Here is a 14,246-nt window from a genome sequence, read left to right as displayed (position 1 = left end):
AGGCCTGGAAGGCAAAGGTCAGGGGGTAGGACCTGAAAGGCAAAGGTGGAGCAGCACAACCTTGAACGAAAGGGGTTCGGGGCCAGGCCTGGAAGGAAACGGCGGGGGTGTCCAACCTCGAATGCAAAGGCGGGGGGGGGCAAAATTGAAACAAGAAGGGTTCAGGGCCAGGCCTGCAAGGCAAAAGAGGGTGAGTCCAACCTGGAAGGCAAATGCGGGGGGGCCCAACCTGGAATGAGAAGGCTTCAGGGACAGGCCTCGATGACAATGGTGGGCGGACCAAACCAGGAATGAGAAGGGTTCATGGCCAGACATGGAAGGCAAAGGCAGGGGGGAACCAACCTGGCATGATAAGTGTTTGGGGCCAGGCCTGGAAGGCATAGGTGGGGAGAACAAACGTGGAATGAGAAGGGTTCGTGGCCAGGCATGGAAGGAAGGCGGGGGCGGCCCCAACTGGAACGAGAAAGGTTCGGGGCCAGGCCTGGAATCAAAGGGCTGGGAGCAACCTAGAATGAGAAGGCTTTTGGGGCCAGGTCAGAAAGGCAAAGGCGGGAGGGCCCAACCTGGAACAAGAAGTTTTTTGGGCCAGGCCTGGAAGGAAACGGCAGGGATGTTCAACCTCAAAGGCAAAGGCGGTGGCCAAACTTGGAACGAGAAGACTTCAGGAACACGTCGGAAGGCAAAGGCGGGGGCCAAACCTGTAACGAGAAGGCTTCAGGAACAGGTCAGAAAGCATAGGCCGGGGGACCCAACTTGGAAGGAGAAGGGCTCAGGGCCAGGCCTGGAAGGAAACGACCGGGGTGTCCAACCGTGAAAGCAAAGGTGGGGGCCAAAACCGGAATGAGAAGTGTTCGGGGCCAAGCCTGGAAGGCAAAAGCAGGGGGGCCCAACCTGGAACGAGAAGGCTTCGGGACCAGGCCTAGAAGGCAAAGGCTGGGAAACCCAACTTGGAATTTGAAGGGTTCGGGGCCAGGACTGGAAGTCAATTGGAGGGTGGGCCCAAACTGGAATGAGAAAGGTTAGGGGCCAAGCATGGAATGCTGGGGTGGGGGGGGGGCAATCTGGAACTAGAAGGCTTCAGGGATAGGTCAGTAAGACAAAGGCTGGGGGGTGCAAACCTGGAATGTGAAGGCTTTGGGGCCAAGCTGGGAAGTCAAAGGCGGGGGGAGCAAACCTGGAACAAGAAGGGCTTGGGGCCTGGACCTGGAAGGCAAAGGCGGGAAGGGGTCCAACCTGCAAGGCAAAGGCAGGTAGGCCCAACCTGGAAGGCAAAGGCTTCAGGGCCAGGCCAGTATAGCATAGGTTAGGCAAGATGTAAAGTTTAGGTTAGGGGATATGTTACGCTATAGAAAGGGATGGGCCTGAGGAAAGGTTAGGCCAGGGCAAAAGTTTAAGTCGGGGAATAAGTTATGCTAGGGGAAAAGGTTAGGCCCGGGAGAAAGGTTAGACCAGAGGGAAAGGTAAGCCTTTGGGAAAAGGTTAGGCTAGGTGTAAAGGTTAGTTTCTGGGAAAAGCTTAGGCTAGGGGATAGGGTTAGGCTAGGGGAAAAGTTTAGGCTAGGGGAAAAGTTTTGACTTAGGGAAAGGTTTAGGCTAGGGGAAAAGGTTAGGCCAGGAGAAGGTTAGGCCAGGGAGAAGGTTAGGCCAGGGAAAAGGTTAGGCCAGAGGAAAAGGTTAGGTCAGTGGAAAGGATAGACCAAGGGAAAAGGTTATGCTAGGGGAAAAGATTAGTCTAGAACAGAGGTTAGACTAGGGGTCAGGTTATTCTATGGGAAAAGGTTAGGCAAGGGGAAAAGTTTAGGCTAGGGGAAAAGGTTAAGCTAGGGGAAAGGTCAGGCTAGGGGAAAAGGTTAGCCTAGGGGACAGATTAGGCTAGGGGAAACGTTAGGTTAGTGGAAATTATTAGGCTAAGGGAGAAAGTTGGGGAAGGGAAAATGGTTAGGAAGGGGAAAAGGTTAGACTAGGGGAAAATATTAGGCTAGAACAAAGGTTTAGGCTAAGGGTAAAGTTTAGGCTAGGGGAAAAGGTTAGGCTAAGGAAAAAGGTTAGACTAGTGGTCAGGTAAGGCCATGGGAAATGGTGAGGTCAGGGGAAGAGGTTTGGTCAGGGGAAGAGGTTAGGCTAGGGGAAGAGGTTAGGCTAGAGGAAAATATTAGGAGGAAAATCATACAGCAGACAAGCGGTGGAGGAGGGATTAGAACCCATGACCTTCTGACTCCCAGGCCAGTGCTCTATCCACTACACCCAAATGGTCCTCCTCCCCCGGCTTTCTCCTCCCCTTTCTCCTCTTTCTCCTCCTCTTTCTCCTCCTCTTTCTCCTCCTCCTCCTCCTCTTTCTACTGCTACTATCACCACCACCACCACCACTACTACTACTACTACTACTGCTATTACTACTACTGCTACTACTTTCAGTCACTCTCTGTGTTTGGTTCCTCTGACCATGTCATCTTTGTGGAAACCTAACACATGAGGGTCTACCTTCCCTCTAGAAGTCCCACCTACGAGTCCTAGAACTTTGCAGAAGCCAAACAGGGTCCAGTGTAAAGATGCTTTACAAACTCAAACTTGAAATAATCAAGACCAGTTTGGGTGGGAAGGTCCAGCGGATAGAGCTGGCATTCTTTCATTCATTCAATCGTACTTATTGAGCACTTACTGTGTGCAGAGCACTGTACTAAATGCTTGGAAAGTACAATTCAGCAACAGAGACAATCTTTACCCAACAATGAGCTCACAGTCTAGAAGAGGGGAGACAGACAAACAAAAAAACCCAAGTAAACGGGCATCAATAGCATCAATATAGATACATAGAATTATAGATTTATGCACATCATTAATAAATAAATAGAATAATAGATATGTACACAAGTGCTGTGTGGCAGGGATGGGGGAAGAGCAGAGGGAGGGAGTCTGGGCAATGGGGAGGGGAGGAGGAGCAGAGGAAAAGGGGGGCTTAGTCTGGGAAGGCCTCCTGGAGGAAGTGAACTCTCAGTAGGACTTTGAAGGGGTAAGTGTGCTAGTTTGGCGGATGTGAGGAGGGAGGGCATTCCAGGCCAGAGGTCACATGTGGGCCAGGGGTCGACGGCAGGACAGGAGAGAGCGAGGCACAGTGAGGAGTTTAGCGGCAGAGGAGTGGAGTGTGCGGGAGGGCTGTAGGAGGAGAGAATGGAGGTGAGGCAGGAGGGGGCTCTTTGTCTATTTTTTTCTATAATTTCCTCAGACAGCCTCCAGGAATCTGGGACTGGTTCAGCTAAACCGAGATATAAAAGAGGCTGAGAGGTGAGGATGTTTGTTGACTGCAGCCTTTGAACAAGATGCTCCCATGAACTCCAGGTCTAAAGTTAGGGAACACCTGAATTGGACTGTAGGGGAAGGAAGGAAGGAAGGAAGGAAGGAAGGAAGGAAGGAAGGAAGGAAGGAAGGAAGGAAGGAAGGAAGGAAGGAAGGAAGGAAGGAAGGAAGGAAGGAAGGAGGAAGGAAGGAAGGAAGGAAGGAAGGAAGGAAGGAAGGAAGGAAGGAAGGAAGGAAGGAAGGAAGGAAGGAAGGAAGGTAGGAAGAAGAGAAGGAAGGGTATCATCGTGTCTGTAGCTGCTCAGAGCCCAGAATAGTATCCTGTACCTGTTGGTTGCTGATGATGCCTGAGGAGCAGTGTGGTCTAGTGGATAGAACTAGGGACTGGGAGTCAGAGGTCCTGAGTTCTAATCCTGACTCATCCACATACCTGCTGAATGACCTTGGGCAAGTTGCTTAACCTCTCTATGCCTCAGTTAATACCTCATCTGCCAAATGGGGATTCAATCCCTGTTCTCACTCCTACTTAGAGTCTGAGTCCCATATGGGACTTGATCAGCTTGTAACTAGCCCAGCGCTTAGTACAGTGGTTGGTACATAGGAAGTGCGTAGCAAATACCACTATTATGATTGCTCTCTCCTCCCTTCTAGACTGTGAGCCCGTTGTGGGCAGGGATTGTCTCTATCTGTTGTTGAATTGTACTTTCCAAGTGCTTAGTACAGTGCTCTGCATACAGTAAGCTCTCAAGAAATACGATTGAATGAATTTTTTGAAGAACTACGATTTGAATGAATAAAAATTGAATGATTTTTATTACTCTGACTGTCACCTCCATTGCCTTCACATCCAGAGCACCTACACCCCTTGTCTACCTCATCATCAATGGTATTCATTGAGCGCTTACTGTGTGCAGAACACTGTACTAAACATTTTGGAGAGTACAACACAACAGAGTTGGTAGATATGTTCCCCGTCCACAACGAGCTTAAAATCTAGAGGAGGAGACAGAAATTTATATGAACTTATAATTCATAATATATAATTTAGAGATATGCACAGAGTGCTGTGGGTTGGGAGTGGGGCAGTTATTACATGCCCAAACATCACAGATCCAAGTGCATAGGTGATGCAGAAGAGAGAAAGAGCCAGGGAACAAAGGGTTTATTTGGGGGAGACCTTTTGGAGGAGATGCACTTTTAATAAGGCTTTGAAGGGGGGGAGAGTGGTGGTCTGGTGCATATGGAGGAGAGGGAGTCCCAGGCTAGCTAAACCTGAAGCCCACTTATGCCAAAACAGAACTGGAGGTAAGAACATGAGGGATTCTGGGGAAAAAGAGAGCTGCTTCTCCCACCAGTGGCAGGAGAGCAAATTGTTCCTTCCTGAACAGTAGAGGGGAGAACTGAGTTGATGATCTATGAGAGAAGCAGCATGGTCTAGTGGAAAGAACACTACTCTGGGAGTCAGGGACCTGACTTCTAATTCCGTTTCTGCCACAAGACTGCTCTGTGACCTTAGGCAAGTCACTTAACTAATCCGGGCCACAGTTCGATCATCTGCAAATGGGGGTTCAGTATTTGTTCTCCTTCCTACTTAGACTATGAGCCCCATGTGGGAGTTGCTTTTCTTGTATCTACCCCAGCACTTAGTTCAGTGCTTGGCACCTAGGAAGTGCTTAACGAATATTCATTGATTCAGTCATGTTTATGAAGCGCTTACTGTGCTCAGAGCACTGTACTAAGTCCTTGGGAGAGTACACTACAACAATAAACAGACAAATTCCCAACCCACAAAGAGTTTACAGTCTAGAGCAGGGGGAGACAGACATTAATACAAACAAATAAATTACAGACAGGTACACAAGTGCCGTGGGGCTTGGAGGGGGGAAGAACAAAGGGAGCAATTTTGGGGCACTGCAGAAGGGAGTGGGAAAAGAGGAAAGGGCTTAGGGAAAGTCTCCTGGAGGAGACGTGCCTTCAATAAAGCTTTGAAGTGGGGGGAGGGGGAGAATAATTGTCTGTTGGATTTGAGGAGGGAGGGTATTCCAGGCCAGAGGCAGGACATGGGCAAGGGGTCAGCGGTGAGATAGATGAGATAGAGGTACAGTGAGAAGGTTGGCATTAGAGGAGTGTTGTGTGTGGGCTGGGTAGTAGTAGAGGAGTAGCAAGGTGAGGTAGGAGGGGGCAAGGTGATGGAGTGCTTTAAAGCCATTGGTGAGGAGTTTTTGTTTGATGCAGAGGTGGATGGGCAACCCTGGAGTTTCTTGACGAGTGGAGAAACACGTACTGAACGTTTCTGTAGAAAAATGATCTGGGCAGCAGAGTTGAATATGAACTGGAGTGGGGAGAGGCAGGAGGCTAGGAGGTCAGCAAGGAGGCTGAAACAACAATCCAGGAGGGATAGGATGAGTGATTGTTTTAAGGTGGTAGCAGTTTGGGTGGAGAGGAAAGGCTAAGTTTTAGCAATGTTGTGAAGGTGGGACTGACAGGATTTAGTGATGGATTGAATATGTGGGTTGAATGAAAGAGAGGAGTCGAGGAAAAAATGAAGTTCTAACATGTTTGAGTTCAGAGGCCTGAATAGCAGTATCTTCTCCATCCTGAGCACAAGAAAATGTCACCAGAGAAGGATGGAAGGAATGACCTCTTGAGGCTGCTTCAGGCAATGCCATTCTATGATTTGATTCCCTGCCCTGTCTGATTGAGCCTCTCGCCTCCCCTCCTGGATCTCTGTGGACCAAAGAAAATGCCAACAAGTCAGCACCACCTCCCTCCACTCAATCCCCCCACTCCCCCAAACCACCACCCCAGAGAGATATTATCAACTGCATTGTCTACTGGGTCTAATCAGAGTTTTGCTTTCTGTCTTTTTCCCCAGGGCCCCACTTAACGTGCCCTAAAAATTCACCTCTGACCCCAGTCTGGCCTCAGTACTGAGTTGCAGAAGCCGGGAAAGAGCCCTTGGTCTCAGTCCTGCCTCTCCTCGTGATCGGGAGAGCAGATTCCTGATTTACAGCCTTCCACTCCACCACTGCGGTGGGACCTTAATGTCCTGTCTCGGATCTACAGCTGCTGTGCTCATTCTATAGATGGGGAAACTGAGGACCCCTGCGGGGAAGATGCATTGCTAAGAGAAACGGGTGAAGTAGCCAACTTGTGTTCACCTTTTCAATTTCCAGCTTCCATCCCAATTCCAGCTCAGCAGAAAGGTACCGTGGGGTAAGGATGCCAGCTAAGCTGTTGGTTTGGGAGAGAGGATGAAGTAAGATCAGGTATGGGCAGGGAATGTTAGTCCTTTTACCCAGAGTCCTGTGAAGGTCCAGGCCTCACTGGAGATGCCCAATAGCTGGACCAGCCACCGTGGGTGTTGTAGACCATTTAATGCCAAAAGATCCTTTCCTGTCTTAATCTTAGTGAGACTTTTTTTTCATTGTTTTCGTCCCATGGTATCTGTTTAGTGCTTATTATGTGACAGACACTGTACTAAGCAATGGGGTAGATACCAGGTAATTAGGTTGGACACAGTCCATGCCCTACATGGGGCTCACAGCCTTAATCCCCATTTTACAGATGAATAAAATTTACTGAGGCACAGTGAATTGAAGTAACTTGCCCAAAGTCATGCAGCAGGCAAGTGGCAGAGGGCCTTGCTTAGACTGTGAGCCCCATGTGGGATGGGGACTATGTCCAGCTTGATTGACTTGTTTCTACTCCAGCACACAGAACAGTCCTTGTCACATAGTAAGTGCTTGGCCCAGTGGAAAGAGCACAGGCCTGGGAGTCAGAAGGATCTGGGTTCTAACCCCAGCTCCACCACATGTCTGCTGTGTGATCTTGGGCAAGTCGCTTAACTCCTCTGGGCCTCAGTTACCTCATCTATAAAATGGGGATTGAGACTGTGAGCCCCATGTGGGACAGGGACAGTGTCCAACCTGATTAGCTTGTATCCACCCCAGTGCTTAGAACAGTGCTTGACAAATAGTAAGTGCTTAACAAATACCATTATCATCATCATTAACAAATATCATAAAAAAATTGATAATGCTGGGTCACATACAGGTGTATGTGACTAAGGACCATTTTCCTGGAGCAGTGACGGGGTCTCAGGAAATCATGTTCCAAGATCTTGTCATACTTATCTTCACATGGTCACTTTAGTCTATTCTCCCTGTAGTCTGTAAACTCCTTGTACACAGGGAACATGTCTATCAACTCTGTTGTATCATGCTTTCCCAAGATCTTAGTACAGTGCTCTTCACACAATAAGTGCCTAATAAAAGCTATTAATCGGTGCACTGGTTCTTTGCGTTAATTATGAGAATGATGGTATTTGTTGTCTTGTCTTATGCCGTCAAGTCGTCTCTGACCCATAGCGACTCCATGAACAGGTCTCTCCCAGAACCCCCCACCTCCATCTGCAATCTTTCTGATAGTGGATCCATAGTTTTCTTGCTAAAAATCCGGAAGCGGTTTACTATGGCCTCCTTCCATGCAGGAAGCTCGAGTCTCTACCCTGGACCCTCTCCCATACTGCTGCTGCCCAGCACAGGGGAGTTTTGACTTGTAGCAGATCGCCTTCCACTCGCTAGCCACTGCCCAGGCTAAGAATGGAATGGATATGCTTCTGCTTGACTCTCCCTCCCATTGTCAAGGCTGGTAGAGTACTGGAAACTCTCCAGGTGCAAACCTGAGAGGAGATGGTATTTGTTAGGTTCCTGCTAGGTGCCAAGCACTGTGCTGAGCACTGGAGGACTTACAAGGTAAGCGAGTTATCTATTGCTCACACTCCAGGTATCCATGAGAAGCAGTGTGGCCTGGTGGAAACGTCATAGACGCGGGAGCGAGAGGGACTTGGGTTCTAATCCTGCGTGCTGGCTGTGTGACCTTGGGCAAGTCACTTCACTTCTCCGGGCTTCCATTTCCTTATGTGGAAAATGGGAATTCAATAACTGTTCTCCCTCCTACACTGAAACTGTGAGCCTCATGTAGGACAGGGAGTGTGTCTGACCTGATTTTCTTGTGGCAGAGTCAGGATTAGAACCCAGTTCCTCTGACTCCCAGGCCCGTGCTCTTTGCTTTAGGCCACACTGCTTCTCTACACTGCCACAGCACTTGGCACATAGTAAGCACTTAACAAATTAAATAATAAAAACAATAATAATAATGATAACTTTCATTCATTCAGTAGTATTGATTGAGCGCTTACTGTGTGCAGGGCACTGAACTAAGTGCTTGAGAAAGTACAATAGAACAATAGACAGACACATTCCCTGCCCACAAGGAGCTTACAGTCTAGAGTGGGGGAGAAAGACATTAATAGAAATAAGTACATTACAGAGGAAATGCGCCTTCAATAAGGCTTTGAAGGGGAGGAGAGTAATTGTCTATTGGATTTGAGGAGGGAAGGCATTCCAGGTCAGAGGCAGGATTTGAGAGAGGGGTTGGGGGTGAGATAGGTGAGATCAAGGCCCAGTGAGCGTGTTAGCATTAGAGAAGCAAAGTGTGGGGGCTGGGTTGTAATAGGAGAGAATGAGGTGAGTTAGGAAGGGGCAAGGTGATGGAGAGCTTTAAAGCCAATGGTGAGGAATTTTTGTTTGATGTGGAGGTGGATGGGCAACCTTTGGAGTTTTTTGAGGAGTGGGGTGACATGTCCTGAAGGTTTTTATAGAAAAATGATCCAGGTAGCAGAGTGAAATATGTACTAGAGCGGGGAAAGGCAGGAGGCTTGGAGGTCAGCAAGGAGGCTGATACAGTAATCCAGGAGGGCTAGGATGAGTGATTGTATTAAGGTGGTAGCAGTTTGGGTGGAGAGGAAAGGGTGGATTTTAGCTATGCTGAGAAAGTGGGACCAACAGAATTTAGTGATGGATTGAATATGTGGGTTGAATGAGAGAGAGGAGTCAAGGATAAGGCCAAGGTTACTGGCTAGTGAGATAGGAAGGATGGTGGTGCTCTCTACAGGGATGGAAAAGTCAGGGGGAGGACAAGGTTTGGGTGGGAAGATAAGGAGTTCAGTTTTGGCCATGCTAAACCTGAGGTGATGGGAGGGCATCCAAGTAGAGATGTCTTGAAGGCAAGATGAAATGTGAGACAGCAGAGAGGGAGAGAGATCAAGGCTGGAGAAGTAGATTTGGGTATCATCCGCATAGACGTGGTAGTTGAAGCCATGGGAGTGAATGAGTTCTCCAAGGGAGAGGGTGTGGATAGAAAATAGAAGGGGACCCAGAACCGAACCTTGAGGGACCCCCACAGTTAGGGCGTGGGAGGCAGAGGAGGAGCCCACGAAGGAGACTGAGAATGAATGGCCAGAGAGGAAAGAGGAGAACCAGGAGGGGACAGAATAGGTGAAGTCAAGGTTGGATAACATTTCCAGGAGAAGGGGGTAGTCCACTCTGTCGAAGACATATGAGAGGTCTAGGAGGATTAGGATGGAGTAGAGGCCATTGGATTTGGCAAGAAGGAGATCATTGGTGACCTTTGAGAGGGTGATTTCTGTGTAGTGAAGGGGGCGGAAGACAGATTGGAGAGGGTCAAGGAGAGAACTGGAGGAGAGGAATTTGAGACAGCGGGTGTAGACAACTCACTCGAGAAGTTTGGAGAGAAATGGTGTGAGGGAGATGGGGAAATAAATGGAGGGAGCCGTGGGGTCAAGGGAGGGTTTTTTTTTTAGGATTGGGGAGACATGGGCATGTTTGAAAGCAGTGGGGAAGAAGCCAATGGAGAGCAAATTGTTGAAGATGGCTGTTAGGGAAGAAGGGAGGGGGCAAGAGTTTTGATAAGGTATGAAGGAATGTGGTTGGATGCGCAGATGGAGGGGTTGACTCTTGAGAGGAGGCAGGAGATCTCCTCTAGAGATCCTGCTGGAAAGGATGGGAAAGTTGAAGAGGGGGCCAGAAGGGAGAGGGCCTGAAGAGGGGCAGGGGAGATTTTAGGGAGCTCACGTCTGACAGTGTCAATTTTCCAAATAGAGTAGGTGGCCAGGTCACTGGGGGAAAGGGATGTGTGAGGTGGAGGGACAGGGGACTTGAGGAGAATGTTAAATGTCTAGAAGAACTGGCGAGGATGAAGGGGAAGAGTGACAATAAGGGTGGAGAAATAATTCTGCTGGGCAGAGGAAAGGGCAGAGTTAAAGCATGCAAGGATAAATTTGAAATGGATGAAGTCGACCTGATATTTAGAATTCCAGCAGCAGCGGCTTGAGCACAAGAGCGAATGAGGCGGACTGTGCAGGTGATCCAGGGCTGCGGGTTAGTGGAACGAGAACAACAGTGGGATAGGGCAGCAAGTGAGCTGAGCTCCACAGAGAGGGCGGTGTTGAGAGCATCTATTTGGTCATCAAGGGAGGGTAGTTGGGGTATGAAGGCTAAGTGGGGCATGATGAGTTGAGAAAATTGGATGGGGTCAAAATATCAGAGGTCTCTGTAGGGAAATAGCACAGATTTATGGGAAGGAGGAGTGTGGGAGAGGAGGCAAGTGAAGAGGTCGTGGACACATAGAGGGATTCGAGAGTTGGTGAGTGTAGAGATTGTACAATGGTTAGCGATGATGAGATCGAGTGTGTGTCTAAGTTGGTGAGTGGGGGAGGTGGGGTGGAGCAGGAGGTCAGTGGAGTTGAGGAATAATAGAAGGTGATCAGCAGAAGGGTCATCAGGAACATCTGTTTCATATGATATTATACTCATCTCCTAATGGTAATAAATAATAATCGTGGCATTTGTTAAGTTTTTATAATGGGTCAAGGACTATATTAAGCCTTGGGATAAATACAAGAGATAATTAGGTCAGTCACGGTCTCCATCCCACATGGGGTTCACAGCTTAAGGGGGAGGGAGAAGAACTATGAGATCCCCATTTAAAAGATGAGGAAACTGAGGCCCAGAGACTTCAAGCAACGGGCAGCTACAGGAGTAGAACCCAGGTCCTCCGACTCTTTCCTACAGGTCTGTGCTCTTTCCTACTGATGTCTGATTCTCCTCCCTCCTCCAGGAAAACACGATATCACCTTAAAAGCATGGGCAGTGGCACGGCGGTGACAGAATTCCTCCTCCTGGGTTTCTCAGAGGTCCAGGAGCTGCAGCTGTTCCACGCCGCTCTGTTCCTCCTACTCTACCTGGTGGCCCTGATGGGGAATCTCCTCATTGTTGCCATCACCGCCCTCGACCAGCGCCTCCACACCCCCATGTACTTCTTCCTCAGGAACCTGTCCGTCCTTGACCTCTGCCTCATCTCCGCCATTGTCCCCAAGTCCATCCTCAACTCCCTGACCAACAACAGATCCATCTCTTTCCCGGGTTGCATCCTCCAGGTGTTTTTCTTCGGATTTGCTGCCAGTTCTGAAATGGCCTTGCTCACGGCAATGTTCCACCACCGCTACGTGGCCATTTGCTGCCCCCTGAGCTATGACATTATCATGCATCCAAAGGCTTGTGGGAAGATGGTGGCTGCCTCCTGGCTCAGCGGGGCTCTCAATGGCCTCCTGCACACGGCTGCATCCTTCTCCTCACCCTTCTGTGGGTCCAAAGTGATTAATCAATTCTTCTGTGACATCCCTCCGCTGCTGAGACTCTCTTGCTCCAGGGGTTTCCACAGTGAGCTGGGAGTCATTGCTTTCAACGTGCTTATAGGGTCGAGCTGTTTTGCCTCCATAACTCTATCTTATGTGCGCATCTTCTCGGCTGTGCTGAGGATGAGGTCCACATCAGGCCGGGCCAAAGCCTTCTCCACCTGCCTGCCCCACCTCGCCGTCGTGACTTTATTCGTCTCCCCAGCCCTGTTAGAATATTCCACCTTCATCTCCAAGCCCCCATCCATTCTGGACCTGGTAGGGTCCCTCTTCTACACTGTGGTGCCTCCCACCCTGAACCCCCTCATCTACAGCCTGAGGAACCGGGACGTGAAGACAGCAGTGAGAAAACTTGTCTGCAGATCAAAAACCATCTGAGACAATCCCCTCCTCAGCTTTGTCATACCACGTCCCCCTTTTTCAAAGCCCTTGTGGGTGGTCTCCAATGGAGTTGGCTGTGTGAATGAGGGTGTCAATGTGGATTGTCCTTTGTCAGTCCTTGTGCTTATATGAGTGACATGATAGATTATGGTGATTCCTTGAAGACCCCCAAATTGGACAGAAATACACAGAAAAGTCCCTCTTGCCTGTAAGATTCTTGAGGCTAGGGATTGTGTCTACCAACTCTGTTGTATTTTCCCAAATGCTTAGTACAGTGCTCTGCACACAGTAAACACTCAATAAATATCATTGAATGATTGAGTGAAAATGTTTGAGGAGTGTGGCCTAATGGAAAGAGCATGGGCCTGGGACTCAGAAGATCTGAGTTCTAATCCGGGCTCTGCCACTTGCCTACTGTGTGTGACCTTGTGCAAGTCACTTAACTTCTCTGTGCCTCAGTTGCTTCACCTGTAAGAAGGGGATAAAGACTGTGAGCTCCATATGGGAAAGGGACTGTGTCCAATCCAATTAGCTTGCATCTACCCCCCAGCGCTTAGTATAGTGCCTGGCACATAGTGAGTGCTTAACAATAATCATAATTATCATTATTATTAGTAGTAGTCATAGTTAACAAATACCATTAAAAAAGGATTGATTCAAAATACTAATTGATAATATCAATCATATTTATTGAGTGCTTATTGTGTGCAGAGCACTGTACTAAGCTCGTTGTGGGCAGGGACTATGTCTGCTTATTGTTATATTGTAAAGATGATGATGGCATTTGTTAAGCACTAACTATGGGCCAGGCGATGTTCTAAGTGCTGCGGTAGAACAAGGTAATCAGGTTGTGCCACGTGGGGGCTCACAGTCTTAATCCTCATTTTACAGAAGTGGTAACTGAGGCACAGAGAAGTTAAGTGACTTGCCCAAAGTCACACAGCTGATAGCAGTGGAGCTGGGATTAGAACCCATGACCTCTGACTCCCAAACCCTTGCTCTTTCCATTAAGCCATGCTGAGTAGTAGTCACAGTTAACAAATACCATTAAAAAAAGGATTAATTGCTTGAAAATACTGATTGGGAGTACCAATCAATCATATTTATTGAGTGCTTACTGTGTGCAGAGCACTGTACTAAGCTCATTGTGGGCAGGGACTATGACTGCTTATTGTTATATTGTAATGATGATGATGGTATTTGTTAAGCACTTACTATGTGCCAGGCAGTGTCCTAAGCTCTGGAGTAGATGCAAAGTTATAATGTACTCTCCCAAGCACTTAGTACAGTGGGCTGCACACAGTAAGCCCTCAATAAATACGATTGAATGAATTGAATGAAAGCACAGTATAGTAGACACAATGAGTTTACCGCTTAATATTTGGGGAAGACTTTTGAGGCCAGTCCTGAATCCTGGGAGGGGTCCCACCTGAGAGTCAGGAGGAAGCTAGTGACTCAAGTCATCTCTTGAAGACCCTGGTTTAGAGCCTCTCCCTTCAAGACTCTGGCCTGAGACGTGGTCCTGGACCATGGAGATCCAGGGTGGGAAAGATCTGGTTTGCGGTCCCTAGAGCCCAACTCCTCCCAGCCCACAGGAAAAAGGGCTGTCACCAAATTTTGGATGCCCACTTGCCCCTCCATTTCCTCTACTTCCTGCTGCTGGATGCCCATGTGCCCCTCCATTTTATTTGCTTGCTGCTTTTTGGATGTCCACTTGTTCCTCCATTTCCTTTGCTTGCTGCTATTTGGTTGCCCATTTGCCTCTCCATTTCCTCTGCTTGGTGCTGTCTGGAAGCCTGTCTGCCCCTCTGTTTTCTCTGCTTGGATGCCTGTTTAAGAAGACAGACTCTCCCCACCTTCAAAGCCTTATTGAAGGCACATGTCCTCCAAGAGGTCTTACTCGACTAGCCCCTCCATTTCCTCTCCTCCCTCTCCTTTCTGTGTCACTCTTGCACATGGATTTGATCCCTGTATTCACCCCCCTACCTCAGCCGCTCAGCACTTATGCCTAT

General features: G+C 48.7%; 1 protein-coding gene and 1 non-coding gene across 2 annotated transcripts; one reads left to right on the top strand and one right to left on the bottom strand.

The window, feature by feature from the left end:
• Positions 1-1,214: 1,214 nt before the first annotated feature.
• Positions 1,215-12,340, top strand: LOC100080850 (olfactory receptor 14J1-like). The gene is made up of 2 exons (XM_029056684.1): positions 1,215-1,250; positions 11,277-12,340. Exon 2 carries the CDS (start codon positions 11,302-11,304, stop codon positions 12,229-12,231), a length of 930 nt encoding a protein of 309 aa, XP_028912517.1. The 5' UTR covers positions 1,215-1,250; positions 11,277-11,301; the 3' UTR covers positions 12,232-12,340.
• On the bottom strand, positions 7,850-7,987 carry LOC114808808. Its single transcript, XR_003756575.1, has one exon. It is a non-coding gene; the product is annotated as a small nucleolar RNA SNORA7 (small nucleolar RNA).
• Positions 12,341-14,246: the final 1,906 nt, after the last annotated feature.

Source organism: Ornithorhynchus anatinus, unplaced genomic scaffold (assembly GCF_004115215.2).
Source record: "Ornithorhynchus anatinus isolate Pmale09 unplaced genomic scaffold, mOrnAna1.pri.v4 scaffold_233_arrow_ctg1, whole genome shotgun sequence".
NCBI classification, from domain to species: domain Eukaryota; kingdom Metazoa; phylum Chordata; class Mammalia; order Monotremata; family Ornithorhynchidae; genus Ornithorhynchus; species Ornithorhynchus anatinus.
This window is presented reverse-complemented; position numbering and strand designations above follow the sequence as displayed.

Coding starts and splice junctions, on each gene's coding strand:
- LOC100080850 (XM_029056684.1), top strand. CDS start 11,302: ATGGGCAGTGGCACGGCGGTGACAGAATTCCTCCTCCTGGGTTTCTCA.